General features: G+C 44.6%; 2 protein-coding genes across 4 annotated transcripts in view; one reads left to right on the top strand and one right to left on the bottom strand.

Moving 5' to 3' along the window:
* pola1 (polymerase (DNA directed), alpha 1) overlaps nucleotides 1-2543 on the top strand; it is a 46001-nt gene extending 43458 nt beyond the window's left edge. For both annotated transcript variants that reach the window (XM_062379873.1, XM_062379872.1), the window contains exon 37: nucleotides 1465-2543. In XM_062379873.1, the coding sequence (XP_062235857.1) occupies nucleotides 1465-1601 (137 nt within the window). In that variant the 3' untranslated portion in view covers nucleotides 1602-2543. The remainder of the gene's footprint in view (nucleotides 1-1464) is intronic.
* Nucleotides 2544-6243: 3700 nt separating this feature from the next.
* On the bottom strand, nucleotides 6244-14123 carry arxa (aristaless related homeobox a). Of its 2 annotated transcripts, none has more exons than XM_062379034.1 (5): nucleotides 13604-14123; nucleotides 12705-13272; nucleotides 11255-11300; nucleotides 8896-9227; nucleotides 6244-8202 (listed from the first exon to the last, which is right to left on the bottom strand). In XM_062379034.1, exons 1-5 carry the CDS (start codon nucleotides 13791-13793, stop codon nucleotides 7938-7940), a joined length of 1401 nt encoding a protein of 466 aa, XP_062235018.1. In that variant the 5' UTR covers nucleotides 13794-14123; the 3' UTR covers nucleotides 6244-7937. The 2 variants fall into 2 exon arrangements, with proteins under 2 accessions (XP_062235018.1, XP_062235019.1); XM_062379035.1 differs by having other exon boundaries at nucleotides 8029-8225.
* Nucleotides 14124-14565: the final 442 nt, after the last annotated feature.

Genomic DNA, 14565 nt, shown 5'->3' with positions numbered 1-14565 from the left:
GTGTGCGTGTGCGTGTGCGAGTGAGTGAGTGATCGAGTGAGTGAGAGAGAGACACTGTTGATCTTTGTATATCTAACCTTTGTTCCCTTGGACAGTTGGTGGGTTGGTATTTATCCAGCAGCCACTAATGTAATGGACAGGAAGACAGGAGATAGGGCTGCGGAGATGGCGAGGACATGACAACTGGCCATATGGAGTGTGTGTGTGTATGATTGTGTGCGCTTTCATGTGTTTTATATACAGCGTGTCATCTCAATAAATCAAGGACATGCATCCAAATAGAAATTAGTAAAACTAGAAAAATAAAATAATACTGTCTTTTTAGTATAACTGTTGCTTTCACTTCTGAAACAATGACAAATTAATCACTAGAGTAATTTGTCATTCATTGGTTCCTTCTTATATTTAACTATTTAGTTTAACTGCATCAGAAAATCGTGGAAAAACAAACACTCTAACAAACATTTCTTTTTTGAAATTATTTTAAATGAAAAAAGTAAAAAAAAAAAATCTTGTTCATGATAAATATACATGGGAACAAACTAGCTGCGAAATCAAATCACTGCCAAACCAAACTTTCTCTCTTATTTCCACTTTCCTGTTATTCTTTACCTCCCCTCAGCTCCCTATTATTCCAGATGTGGCTGCTTTGCCGCATGCTTTTGGTTTGATAGTGTGTTATTACTTGGTTTCATGATCCTTCATCTACACTTGACGCTCAGTATAATGTTGAAAAGATTTGATTTCGGTGGCCACCCAGCCCACGATAGTCAGCTCTCAGTCTTCTCTCTGGCTTTATTACGGCCCACCTGAAGGGATAACAGGGACCAGATATTGACTCCATGCGCTCGTTGGGCTTTTCCATCGATCTCATGATCCTGCGCTCGGGTGTGTGTGTGTTTTGTGTGTGTGTGTGCGCATATGCCGTCATCGACCCATCAGTCCAATTCTGTGCGACGTCTCCAGGCCCTCAGAGAGATAGGAACACTGGCAGATAGCATTAAACCTGTTAGCTCTCCATTTCAGCGAGAAATGCTAAGTGTTTGTTAATGAGGAGACAAAGATGGTGGGCATGCTGCAGCTCCTCACTCAGGAAGATGTCCGGGGAAATGAATTATCCGGGTCTGACCTGTTCCCATCAACCGGAACATTTCGAGAGGCCGACCTATCCACGAAATCCACGAAAGTCAAAAGTGATATACAGGAATGCAGAGAGAAGAACAAAGTAGCTTCACGCCATCATATGTTAGAAACAACATCAACGCGCCCAATTGCTCCAGACTCAAACGGGGCCGGCAGCGTATCCAAACTTCTCTGTTTCAGTGGCTCTTAAACTCCGGAACAGGGTTTATGCATTTTCAAAATAAAATTGAAGTCGAATGGATGTTGCCACGTTTGAGGAGCTTGTTGATCTCCTGTTGAGCTCCGGCAGTGGTAACTCTTCTTTCCTCTCTCCTCCTGCAGCTCTTGTTTCCCGGTGGAACAGGGAGAAGGAAGTGTATCGCAGGCTGAAGGAAGTGTCGGACAAAGCCTTGGCCACCAGCGGCTACTCGGAGATTAACCTGGCCAAACTCTTCCAGGCCTTCTCCACCCTCAAGTAAAACAATACACACACACATCTGCCAAAGACCACCACCACCAGGCGGCCTTGACGTCTGACTCGGAGCTGGACATTCACACAATCAGCCACGTGTGTTCTCTACAGGTTTTTTTGGGGGGGTTGATGATAGCAGGTATGAATGATTTTGGGCTCTGACCTTCATATCACCCTCCCTGGACCTAATGGGCTTGTTGTATGGCTTGAAATCAAATCACACCTTTCTCCTCCACCACACATCGGTCCGCGCACACACACACACGCTCTTGTGGCTTGACCCCATCACTCTGCCGCTAAAGGGGGAGCAGCAATCATACTTAAATGACAGTCTATTGTGTGTGTGGAGGCTGGCTGTCTCCAGATGTGTGTGTGAATGCGAGTGCGCGTAAAAGAACTGACTTATTCTCGGTGCAGCCAGCGTCCTCCAAAAGCCGCTAATTAGCCAATGATAGTGACTCTGGCCACTAAGACCACTGGATGCCTGCAGCGATCGGACACTTGTTCTGATTACCACCATTCATCCCCGAATGTAGGAACGTGCACGTGTGAGTGCGCGTGCACACTCCTGTGTGTCAGATCAAAAGATGAAAGGAAGACGCGAGGAGGATGCAGGGAGTGACGGGGTGAAGGAGGCCACACGCGCTGCTCCCTCGCTCTTTTGTCTCCATATCGAACAGCTCATCTCCTTCTCCTCCGCTGCCTCTGTTTAACCGATGTCATTTCATCCATTTCACTCCTCACTTCCAGCCCCCCGGCCCCCTCCTCTCTGTGCAGATTGTGTTTTAATGTGTGTCATTTTCCGTGTGTCCAGTTCATATTGCTCAGTAGGGTTTGTGTAATGATTTTTTTTGTTGTAATAAATAGAATATTCCATGTTGGGTGTTTTTGATATTGATGAAAATCTTTTTGATACTGAAACTTCAATAAAAAAGCTAAATGGATAAAGCGTTCATCTTGTTTTGTTTTTTTTTGCAACGCTATCATGGGATATCCTCATGTTTCCTAAAAGTGAAACCTAATGAGGGAGACGATTGGGAAAATCAATCCAATAACTGATTATTTAGAATTTGTGCATCTCAGTCGGTTCATCCAGAATCCTTGAGCTTTATTTATAAACATATTTTAAAGAAAAAGCAAACTTCTCTGATTGTCAAAAAAGCAGAAGTTTCAACGAATCCACTAACATGTCTAAAGCCTGATACAGCTCATTCTTATGTTTTCCAGATCATTTCATTTTCCATAACCTATGAAACATGACCTATTCCTTTATTTGCCATTAACATAAATACTCTAGGTTATTAAAGTGACCTGCTGCTGTAATTTCTGGCTAATGCAGCGCAAGTGCAGTTCCCTGATAGATAATAGATTAAGATTTAAAGACAAGTTTCTCTTTGTGAGTTGTTTTTAAAGATTTAAGACTTTTGGAGTAGTGACTGTTGCTCACGGAGCTTTGGTCTCAGTTGTTGGTTTAACTGGATGAAAAAAAAAACGTCCATCACGTTTTTCCCCTTAAACATACTGATGTGATTTTTGTGATTTGAGTTATTTCTCAATGTGAGAAGAGTCCTGTTTTATAGTGTACGTCATTCTAAGTCAAACATGCTATAGTTTATTCTGTTGGAAAATACAATTAGAAATTTACTTTCTAAAACTTAATCCGGGGAATTACATACCTTTCAAATCAAGATGCTTTAGATTATATGAATATCCAATTACCAGCAGGGCTCACTCATGTTTCCCAACACAGATATAAAAATGTTTATCGCCAAATAATCTCTGTTTATCTCCTGTAGAAATGTCATATTCCTCCACTCTTTCTAAACACTGTCTGCAGGTAAAGTTTGCAGCCTCGTGACGTGTTTCGCCATCTTTCTCCAAGAATTCTCCTTTGTGTTAATACAGCAAAAAGGCCGTTTTTTTTCTTTTTTTTTTTACTCCATCCCGCGGTGTGCATTTCCATAAACACTGCACGCCTCACAAATCACTTCAAACCGCTGTGACTTGTGAAGGCAACCTTAAGTGGGCTGAACACTTAAACCATGATTCACTATGCAATAGATAGAACAGGGCTGTGTGAGGGAGGAAGCGTCTCGGCGCATTTACAGCCAATTGCTTATAACTTTACATATTTATTAAATCATATCAGCTCCACTACTTCTCCCCACAGTTGCTTAGTTTCTTTTTTTATTTATTTCTTTTGCTCTGTTTTCCTCGAGACATAATCAACCTCGGAATCGCAGAGGAAGTGCACACGGAGGCCTGCTATTCCCACTGCACCCGGGCTGCGGGTTCTTTGAAAGTGAGGGCCCCGTTTTGTCCTCTCAGCCTGGAGCAGACCCAGTCAAATTGAGTCCCCACATTAATTCGACCCTGCTAAGCTAATAAGGTCGAACAAGTCTCTTTGTATTGTCGCGTTAAGCTTTATTGCTTGTCGTTTTGACCAGCGATGGACAAGGTAGGCTTTGATGAGGGAATTAGGCCCCTATTCTGTCCCTGTTATTCATGGCGCGGCGGAGCATACAAGCACCAGAGAGGGGTGTCAAAAGGAGAGCCGGTCCCATTGCAAAGTGTCTCCCTTGTTGGAGCTGAATAGGCGGTTATGAGACGATAAACCGCTTAATACACTGAGCTAATTGGATGAGAGCAAGAGAGACGGGGAATTAAGGGGTGATCGGAGAGGGGGGAGCGGAGTGCCATGGACCCCGCTATTCAGTGCCTGGTGAGGTTGGGGGGTGGAGGGGATCGAGGGATGAAGGGGAGGTGTTCATCAAAGAGGCTTTTTTTTTTTTTTTTTTTTTTTTTATAGAGCTCCTCTCCCGGGGACTGAGTGAGAACTGATCCCGACTGAGGCTGTGGAGTGATTGGGCCTATTCTCTCCGGCAGGGACGTGGTGGAGAGAAAGGAGGCCAGGTAGCAAATCAGGGGCCAAATCACATCCAGCAGCGGGGGGAAGGAGCAGGGATGTAAATGTGGGGAATGAAACCGGCCACAAGTCAGTAAGAGGACTTTTGTATTTTATACTGGACACCTGGATTAACTAGTGAGCAGCTGGTGTGTTGACACTGTTCAACAAATCATGTAGATTTCTTCTTCTTCTTCTTGGAACCAATCTGCAGGGAAATGATTGGACTGCGTTGACCCTAATATCAACACTCATTATGATGGTCATTCATGGAGCCTAGATACGCAAGTGCAGGCCCTGTCCTGAATGAAAGAGCATGCACCATCATCATCAAGTGTGAGCCAGCCCTCTCCACCCCGCCTGCCACAGCATTTCAATCTTCTCGCCTTTTTGCGTCGCAAAAGAAAGTTTAAGCCTCGCTCCCAGCAGGTCATCCGCCTCCAGGCATTCCCCAGATATTAGGGACAAATTGGTTTGCCATTCATTAGTTATATTCACAATAAGATTAAAACTCCCCGGGCCCAGACAATCTCACCAAAAACCCTATACAGGAGGAGAAAAAACCCTATAAAAAAAACATACGTGCCCGCTCCACTGAGCTTGAGCTAAAGAATATTTTTTTTTTAAACATGGTAGATGGTGGTCTGTGCACACAAGAGAAAATTGTTTTTTATGTTTTTCCCTTTTTTTCCTCCTCATTTTTATTTTCGCATTATGCTTCAAAGAGCATCTCAGTGGCTTTCTGGGTCTGAGTGTGTTTTCGGTGTGTGCGTCAGGATTAATTCATGTATGAGACCTGTGGATTCACATATATAAGACAAAAAAGAGGGATCTAAGGGAATTAAGAGGAGGAGGAGAAGGCCGTTTCACAGATGCAGACAATCAAAAAGGAGGGGACGAGTTTAATCCGCGGGGTAATTTCACGCGATTTGGCCGGGCACCATGGATGGGTCAAACGCAGGAGAATAACCATTGATTGCTGTAATGGTGCTGCATCAGTGGTGAGACCCAATGGAGAGAGAAAGGAGGGGGAGGGGGGCGGGGGGGATGATGAGGGAATTAACTCTGTGAGTGTGAGAGAGAGAGAGAGAGAGAGTGTGTGCGCCGTCTGATGAAGTGGTTTGTTACTTCATTAATAACAAAGGGGGGACTCGCTTCCACCGACACTGCATTACAGATGTTAAGACCAATTTAGCGACTTTAAAGGGTCTTAAAGGAAACTTTTGTGACGCCCCCCCCCCCCAGCCCTCACCCACAGATAAAGTGGGCGATCTAATTGAAAACCCCTCTCCCTTTGTCGTACGTTTCTCATGTTGGGGGGATTAAGCTCATGAATATATGGTCAGTATTTTGTCAACTCCGCTGAGGAGGATATAGAGGCATGCAGTGCACAGGCTTATGCAGCTGTAATGCATGTTCCCCCTTGTTCAGGGGCAGGCGCTGACAAAATGATGCATGTAAGCTGCTCGGCAGGCGTCCGGAGCATCACAACCTGTTACTGAAGCTGGAAGAACATATAGATACTTCACATTCCTGTAGGCAAGATTATTTATATTTCCTTAATAGAAAGTCCCTTGAATTAAGCTCTTTTATATTCGGAAAACATAAAGCAAAAAAAAGCACATTTTCTTCATAACACCTTTTATTAAGAGTTCTATAATATTCTATTTCACATTGTTTATTTTTTTCCTGGTTCAGGGCCTATATGTCAGTCCTAAAGGAATTTGAAATAATAAAAGATAACTCATTTTACCAATGTTATTTATTTTCAAATTAGCATTAATAAACCAGGAAACTTACAATCACTTATAAAGAAAGCAGAAAAACTGTCCTTCACTCAGTTCCTCAAGTTGGGGCGGGGGGGACGGGGGGGAAGAGTTGACATAAATAATTCTCTAAAAACCTAATAATAATAATAATTCATAAACACAGGTGAAATTCTACACAGGGCAACATTCATTAAAACACTACACCGAGTGCAAATTATCAAAACACGGTCTCCCTCAAATATACACGACCTTGTTTTGAAAATCATTCATTTTTTTTTTCTCCGTGTACTTTTTCCCCCTCTGTTTTTTTTTTCTTTACACAATATGTACAGTCACGTCAGTAGAGACACGTCGGCCTCAGGTCTGCTCACACGTCCTGACTCTGAAACAGCAGGAACATCACCGCTGCTGCAGTCAAAGAGCTGTACACGTCTTTGATACATATATATATATATATATATGTGTGTATATGTATTGTCGAGTGTCACTGTGGGACCGGCGTGCAGAGCGTCGAGGAGTCAGGCTCGTCGAGAGAAGGCTATGGAAGGTCTATGGACAGGTTTCCTTTGGCACGGGGGGGGGGGGCACTTCCTCCAACTCACCTTTATTACAGACGCAGGCCAGCTCAGCCCACGTCCATGCATACCGAGTAAGCAGAGCAGTGTTTAATATCGAGCACTCGGGCTGTGCACGTGTGAAGTGGCACGAGAAGAATCCTTTTTTATATATATAAAGTCTCGGCTTTCCCTGGCGGAGCTTCAGCTCTGTGTGTGTGTGTGTGTGTGTGTGTGTGTGTGTGTATGTGTGTGTGTGTGTGATGACAGATCCTGAAGTAAAAGTAGTCAGATTACACAGTAAAATACCAAAAGTTCCTGATTTAAGAATGTTCCTTAAGTGGGTGTACATAAATGGCATGGGCAAAATTATCATTTTATTATTTAGTATTAACTATTAAATAGTTTCAATTTACAGCAATACAATACTGAGTTATTGTAATTATTGAGGCATTCATTTAAGAAAAGCGTGAACTGTTCGTTCGAGCTAAAACAAGACCCGACATTTCATAAGCTCATCAGATATGGTTTGTGTCTAAATATTAATTCAAATTAAATAATTTGTAAAATAATGTAGTGCAGAGTTTAGATCATTTTCCACTGAACTATGGTGAAAGATAAAGTGGCATCAAACAAGTACTTTAAATTCCAACTCAACGTCGGTGAACTTTGTTACATTCCTCCACTGATGATGTGCTGTGTGTTTTGTTTTCCATGTAGAACAACATTTCATGGGCAATCTCTATATTATAGCTCAGGAGAAATGACAGAGGAGATAATTTCAGTTTGTGTGAAAGAATAATTAATAGAAATATTTTGTTTATGCTTAAAAAATTTGTATTCTCGTGCTATGTTTTAACCAACGTTGAACTACACACCCACACAGACACACACTTTTCTCAGCCGGTGCTCTTTTGAATTTGGTCATGCTATTTTGTTGGGGACACATGAGGTAACAGGGATGGTTGAACACAGGGGACATGGAGACAGCTTCCTCCAGAGGTATGAAGGAGTTCTTTGACAAGGGGGATGTAACAGGGGTGTCATGGAATGGGACGCAAGCCCGGGACGGGGGGGGGGTTGGAGTGGGGGGCTAGGGCTGGGGTTGGGAGTGTTCAGCACACCTCCTTCCCCGAGGCTCCGGCGGGCAGGATGTTAAGCTGGGTGAGCTGGGCCGAGTGTTCCTTGGCCTTGAGGCGGAGCGCAGCGATGCTGGAGGCCCGGCGGTCCGCTGAGGAAGAGGAGGAGGACGAGGAGGAAGTTGAAGGGTCGGGGAGGACGGGCCCCGCGTGGGAGGGGTTCTCCACGGGAGGGGCGGGCTGGCGGAGGAGGGCTGCAGCGGCGGAAGCACTGGTCAGGGGACCCATACTGGAGAAGAGCCTGGAATATAACACACGTATTTCCTAACATTCAGGGTTAAATAATTCAGGCCAACGATAACACAGCCTCATTGGTGAGCAAAATACTATCTGCAGTCAGAGGAGAAAGCAATTAACTGATGGTTAAGATTTCCACTGTCCCTCGATGCATTTTATTTGCGCTTAAGTTCATCTGCCTCTTTTCAAATTCTCCCGAACTAGATTTGAGGCATCAATTACACGGCGACTACTCAATATAAAAGATAACGAAGAGACGACAAGGTTAATAATGCTGCATAACAGAGGAAAGCAAATGAGAAGCTAATTGTGGCACACGCAGTGTGCAGTGCCACCCTTCCTCACAGCTTGTCTGGCAGGATCAGACGTTTTGTTAATTTACTAAGGCGTCTGACAGAGTGATTACACACCACTGTGAACGGTTAACACTATAGCATATTTATAATCAGACACTGAGAGAAACAGTGGTCTAATTCAGTGGGAATGGAGATTACCATCAGTCATTGTAGTGTATAGATGTGTTGGGAGTATATTTGGAGCTCGGTTACTGCCGTGCATTGTTCTGCACATGTGCTTGACTACAAAATTGTAGTTATTTAACTGAAAACACAGGGATAAATGTGTCTGACAAGTCCAGATCGGTGCAGTTGGGATGTAAATATATACATCAGATATGCGGTTTTGTGGTGCAGCTCACCTGCCAAAAGTGGGTCCGATGAAGGCAGGGTGTCGAAACATTGCAGCCGTGCCCAGGAAAGTGCCCAGGCCGAGCTGGGTGGCCAGGGGTGGGGCGGCGCCATTGTGTGGTGGTGGGGCAAGGCCCGGGAAAGCAGCGGCCGCTGCTGCAGCAGCCGTCCAGGCGGACTCCAGGGCCGGGTGGGGATGGGGTGGAAAGGGGCCTCCGTCCAGGTAGTGGCTAAGAGGGTGGCCCCCAGTCAGGGAGCCTGGGAAAGGCAGGCCCGACGGATGGGCCTGCACCCCGGCCTTCTCGCGTTTCCTCCACTTGGCCCTGCGGTTCTGGAACCACACCTTGAGGGACACACAAAGATGATAATGAAGATTAATATCAGCAGTGTGTTGTAGAGTTTGAACATGCAGGTGCATAGATAAACCTGAAGCTGGAGGGGGGTTGTAAATTAGGAGGAAAGGGTTAGGAAGCAATATAAAAAAAAAATGTTTCTGTTCAATTTTGCCAAATACATACAAAGTTGAAGGAAATAAATAGGAGCCAATTATTACTTTTCCACAATAAAGTGAAGAAGATAAAAAAAAGGACGGGTAGAAAAAACCTTAACTGTAACATCCTATCCTCCTAACTATTGGACTGGCCAATAAAACAATGTCAATAATTATAAAAGCAATATAAGTAAGGTTCAGTATATATTGATTTATTTCTTACGCATCGTGCAAAAACAGAGAACACACAATTGTTGTGTAGATTTGTAAAATAATCATGAGACATGTGACATTTCAAATCAAATTGTATTTGTACAGCGCATATTTACAAATAAAAAATTGTATGTGGATGAGAAACTTAAAAAGTAGATAAAAACGGAATATCTATAATCATCGTAATAAACGGCCGATAATTTATCGTGATAACTATTTTCGATTTTTATCTTGATATCATTTTAGGCATCATTCTCCAGCAGTGTTTCATTAAAATTCACAGTAGCGGACTCTGATCAGACTTTGAATGCTGTGCCACTGCACTTGGTAATAACCATGTAGTTCAGGTGGTGGCCAACAGGCGGAAAGTCAACGGTAATGACTTGTGAAGATAAATCCTTTAAATCTATCTAATTAAAGGATGGGGTGGTGGTGGCGGTGGTTTCTCCTCTTGGTGGGTGGGGGGGGGGATAATTAAGAGCTTTGTTAACAAAAGATCCGCAGAACATTGACTCCAATAACAATTAATGCGCTTTAAATTAAATTCTTCTTGGAGACGCCGCGGAACGAGCGACTTCCACCGGAGCGACTATTTAACTTTCCCACGCATCCGCCGCCGGACAGTTTGCTCTGCTGAAGCACGGGGGCGCGCACAATGAGCAAAATGTCAACACGAGGGGAAGTGATTGAACGGAGCCAGCTTGAGCGACAGGGACCGCGCACACACACACTGACACACACTCACACTCCACACACATTATTCCCTGAGGGCTGTTTAGCATTACACAGCCCCTCGGGAATTTATGAGTTTTTATCACCTCCTGATGGCGCCCGTTAAGTGATTTGTTCACCTACGGGCCCTTAAAGAGACATCTGTTGTTTTACCGTCGGCCATAACCTCCCCGGAGCTTTCCCGCCGTGTTTGACTTGTCTCTCTGGTTATGAGCCCGGGCTTTCGACATGCAGGGCCACGCTTTCAGTGCCAGGGAGGCGAGGGAGGGAGGGATGGCGAGGGAGGGAGGGAGGGGAGCAAACACCTTTTAATGGTCTCTCATTCGCTCCCAAGTGCAAAGCATCGGATCAATGCAGGTCTATTGCAATCACATAATGGGAAATCAAATAGCATTATCCCTCCCCTCTCTCTCCCCCTCCCTCTCTCACACATCCTTTTACTCTGTCTCACCCTCACACACACACACACACACACACACACACACACACACACACACACACACTCTGTCCCCTCTGATGGGAATCCAAACGTCCAAGGGAACATGGACAGTGTTTGCTCCGTGCGCTAAGTGAGCTTTTTATGAATCCGCTTAATTGCCACTAAAACGTTCCCTCGTCCGCGCGTAATAACATCCAATAACAGGAAAGGATCCTCCCCATACGCGGCGGCTGGAGCCGTTTAACACGTTTTTACTGTAATAAATTACCGCCTCGAATTGGCCCGTAATCGCTGATCCTCAATCAGTGACTCATATCACCGGCTATTACGCAGCGCCAAAGTGCGCCAGGGACATTTTCCTCCGCGTATAAAACACTAAGAGGATGCTGCATTTTTAGATAATTTTTTTTTATCCTTCCTCCATCCTCCTCCCTCCTCCCTTCTGTTTGATTTACAAGACATCCCTGTTCGGATACAAGATAAACAAGACACTTACTTGGACGCGGGCCTCGGTGAGATCCAGGCGCATTGCGAGCTCCTCTCTGAAAAGAATTGTCAAAAAAAAAAAAACATTTAAAGAGGGGAAGAGAGAAAAGGCAGGGGAAGAAAAGATTCAAGGTTACAGGCCAACGTTTGGAAGAATTGCTGTTTTGTCCCCTCCTATTGTTCACTGTCAACAGACGACCAAAATAGGCTTGATTTTCTTTCCCTCCCTCTCCTCCCTGGTATGAACTGCAGGGAGACGCCATGGCCATATTCTATTTTCCCCTGTCACGGATGGGTAGAAATAGGCCTTAGTGATTGTTGGATTTTTTTTTTTTTTTGTCCTCCCTTAGCCCGGGCCTGTCACTGTAACAACATAATGGTTTGAAATAATGACATCCAAACTAGCCTGCCACAAAGCAATTGGCGCTGCCTTCAGCTGCAGAGATGGGCTTGCGGTGCAAAATTACAGCCGCGAGTCGTCTTAAAGTAAATCAATTGGAAAAAATGAATAATCCCAAAGGTTAAAAAAAGAGAAAGAAATAGAAAATGTAGCTACTTGTATCCTGTAGATTTAGAGAAGCCTGTTTTATTATTATTATTATTTGTACATAAAGAGGTGCCAAAAACCTACACGTTATTAATTTACAAGTGGATTTTATTTATTTGTTTTTTTGTGTTCTATAAATATACAAATTCTATGAATAGTGATAATAATAATTTTCTGTAATATATCATAGGGAGCCCTGTAGTTCACTGTGTGTGTGTGTGTGTGTGTGTGTGTGTGTGTGTTCGTGTGTGTGTGTGTTGACACCTGCCCTTGGGTTTGAAGTTAGGCCCTAACATTTTTTTTCCCAGCATGTATTCAGTATCATGTCCGGCATCAGCTAACCTGAGCTACACCGGTTAATTATCCTCCCTGAGAATAATACCGCTGTCAGGTATCATTCAGGTGTAGCATTAAAAAAAAGATCCTCCATTGTGTGAGCACTTCCAGGCCCATTGTGCTCACTTGTGCAAGACACGGGTTTTTTCTGTTAGGGCATTTTATGAGGTGGGATCGGCGCAGTGTCCTGTTACACACGTGTGGAATTACTTGGGGGAGAAGTTATTGGCCTGGGAGGTGTTAATTTAAAAATAAATGCAATTAATTATCACTTTCAATTACGGAAAATATCAGAGAATAAATAGCATGTTTGTCTTTTTGCATTTTGGGGAGTTTTTTTCTTTAAAGCCAAACCTTGTTATAATTCTAATAATAATAATAATAATTGGTCATGGGAAATTACTAGACTAATTTATTTTGAAAAATGTCAAGCCAACCTGCGTTTTATATGCAAATTAAACTGTATAGTCATACTAATAACAACAATAATACATACAATAATAATAACAACAACAATAATAATATACATTATAATAATAATAATGTGACTATATTAGACTATCTTAGTTTATCTTACCTTGTGAATACGTCGGGGTAGTGTGTCTTCTGGAAAGCTCTCTCCAGCTCCTCCAGCTGGTAACTGGTGAACGTAGTCCTGTATCTTCTCTGCTTCCGTTTCAGCATCCCCTCCTCCGAGTCACTGCCCGCCGAAAGACACACGCTGTCCTCCCCGTCCCTCACGTCCCCATCCCCGGCGTTCAAGCTCTCCCTCTCTTCGTCCTTCGGGGACAGCCTCGCCGCGTCCGCACAGCTCTCCTCCTCCTTCCCCGCCGCGTCCTCCTCGAACTTCAGTGGGCCGAGCTCTACCAGCCCCAGGCTGCCTTCCTCCGAGCCCTCCACGGGGCTCTGGTCGCCCTCTCCCCGGCTCAGGGACGCGTTCTCCCGGTAGGACTTGCTGCGGCTGATGCTCACCTGGGGCGCTTGGCTGATCTTGAGGCTGTCGCTGGCCTGCTCCAGGAGCAACCGCTCTCTGTCCAGCTTCGCTGCGTGGTCGTGGAGGTATTTGCCGCCGGGCCCGTACAGCCGGCGGAGCTTTGGTGGCAGGTGGATGTCAGCGCTGAGAGACAGGGGGTCTTTAGTTGGCCCTGAGAGAGAAGCATGGGTGGGATATAAAAATACTGAATAACAGCATGGCTGAGAAGAGCAAAATCCTTTCAATTCGCAACATCCATATGCTTTTAAATAATTTATTCAGACTTAACAAATACAATAAGAAAACATTCAGGCCTGTGAGCCAACGTTCATGAAACTAATGAGATTATTCTCCTGACTTGCTGGCAATGCAAACAAACTCCTCTGGAAACATAAGGCTAACCACACACTTTTACGCATGGAATTACGCACGGGAGCTCCTCGTTCCGGCTACACGTTCCCCTTCCACAGTGTTTCCAATAAAGCAGTGCAGAGGGAACTTACCGTCCGCCGTTTTGTCGAGCTCTCCTCTACCGGGCAGACCCGTCAAACTTTGCGCTCCGATCAGTCTGACTTTACAGGGGCTGCGGCGGCCCAGAATGCTCTCTATGCAGTAAGAAGACAGCAGCGTCGGGGACTTGCTGCTCTTCCTCTCTCCCCGGTCGTAGATGTCTTCCTCGAACTGTCCGTTCATGTCGACGCTTTGGTTCGTCTGGTTTCGGTAACGCCTGTCACTTTCTCTCCCCTTCTCTCTCTCTCTTTCTCTCTCTCTCCTTCTTGCGCTCGTCTGTCCCTTATCCTTCTGGTCTTCTCCTCTGTCAGGCCGGTGTGTCAGTTTGAACCCGGAGCGTTTACTCCTCCCTCCTGTCCTCTCTTCTCCTCTCTTCTCTTTTCTTCTCCCCGCTTCTCTCTCTCTCTCTCCCTCTCTCTCTCCCAGCTGATGACAGACAGCTGACTCCGGTGTGCCTCGTGCTGCTCCGCTCTGTGCGCTCTGCTCTGCTAAAACGTAGAGGCTGTCACCGCGCGTCTGATTGGCTCGTGTATGTGTATGCGGCTAGAGAGGCAGCGCGAGGCGGCTTTATATATTTTACATTAAAGTTAATTTGAGGGGAGGACAACAAAACGTGACATGGAGCTTCTCTCCCTTTGCCTCGTGGAACGAACTCCAGAAAATAAAGTTGTACAAGCAAAGCAACTTGCCGTCTCTTAGTTTGATTCATATTTTAATCTGACATGTGTGGTTTTTGTAAAACTTAAATGTTTAAAGGATCCATTGAAAATCTTCTCCACTTGAGTGGAGTTATTAAATAATATAAACTGGGTTCGGCAGAAGTGGCCACACAGTCAGACCAGTGCAGGTGCAAATGTATAAACATTCCCAAAAAGTACAAATACAATAAACAGCACAGATCCTTTTATTTAAAGGAGGCTGTACTATAATAATATACAATTTTACAATATATAGA

This window comes from Platichthys flesus, chromosome 21, assembly GCF_949316205.1.
Source record: "Platichthys flesus chromosome 21, fPlaFle2.1, whole genome shotgun sequence".
Lineage (NCBI taxonomy): Eukaryota > Metazoa > Chordata > Actinopteri > Pleuronectiformes > Pleuronectidae > Platichthys > Platichthys flesus.
Note: the sequence above shows the minus strand (reverse complement) of the source record. Positions and strands in the feature narration are given on the sequence as shown.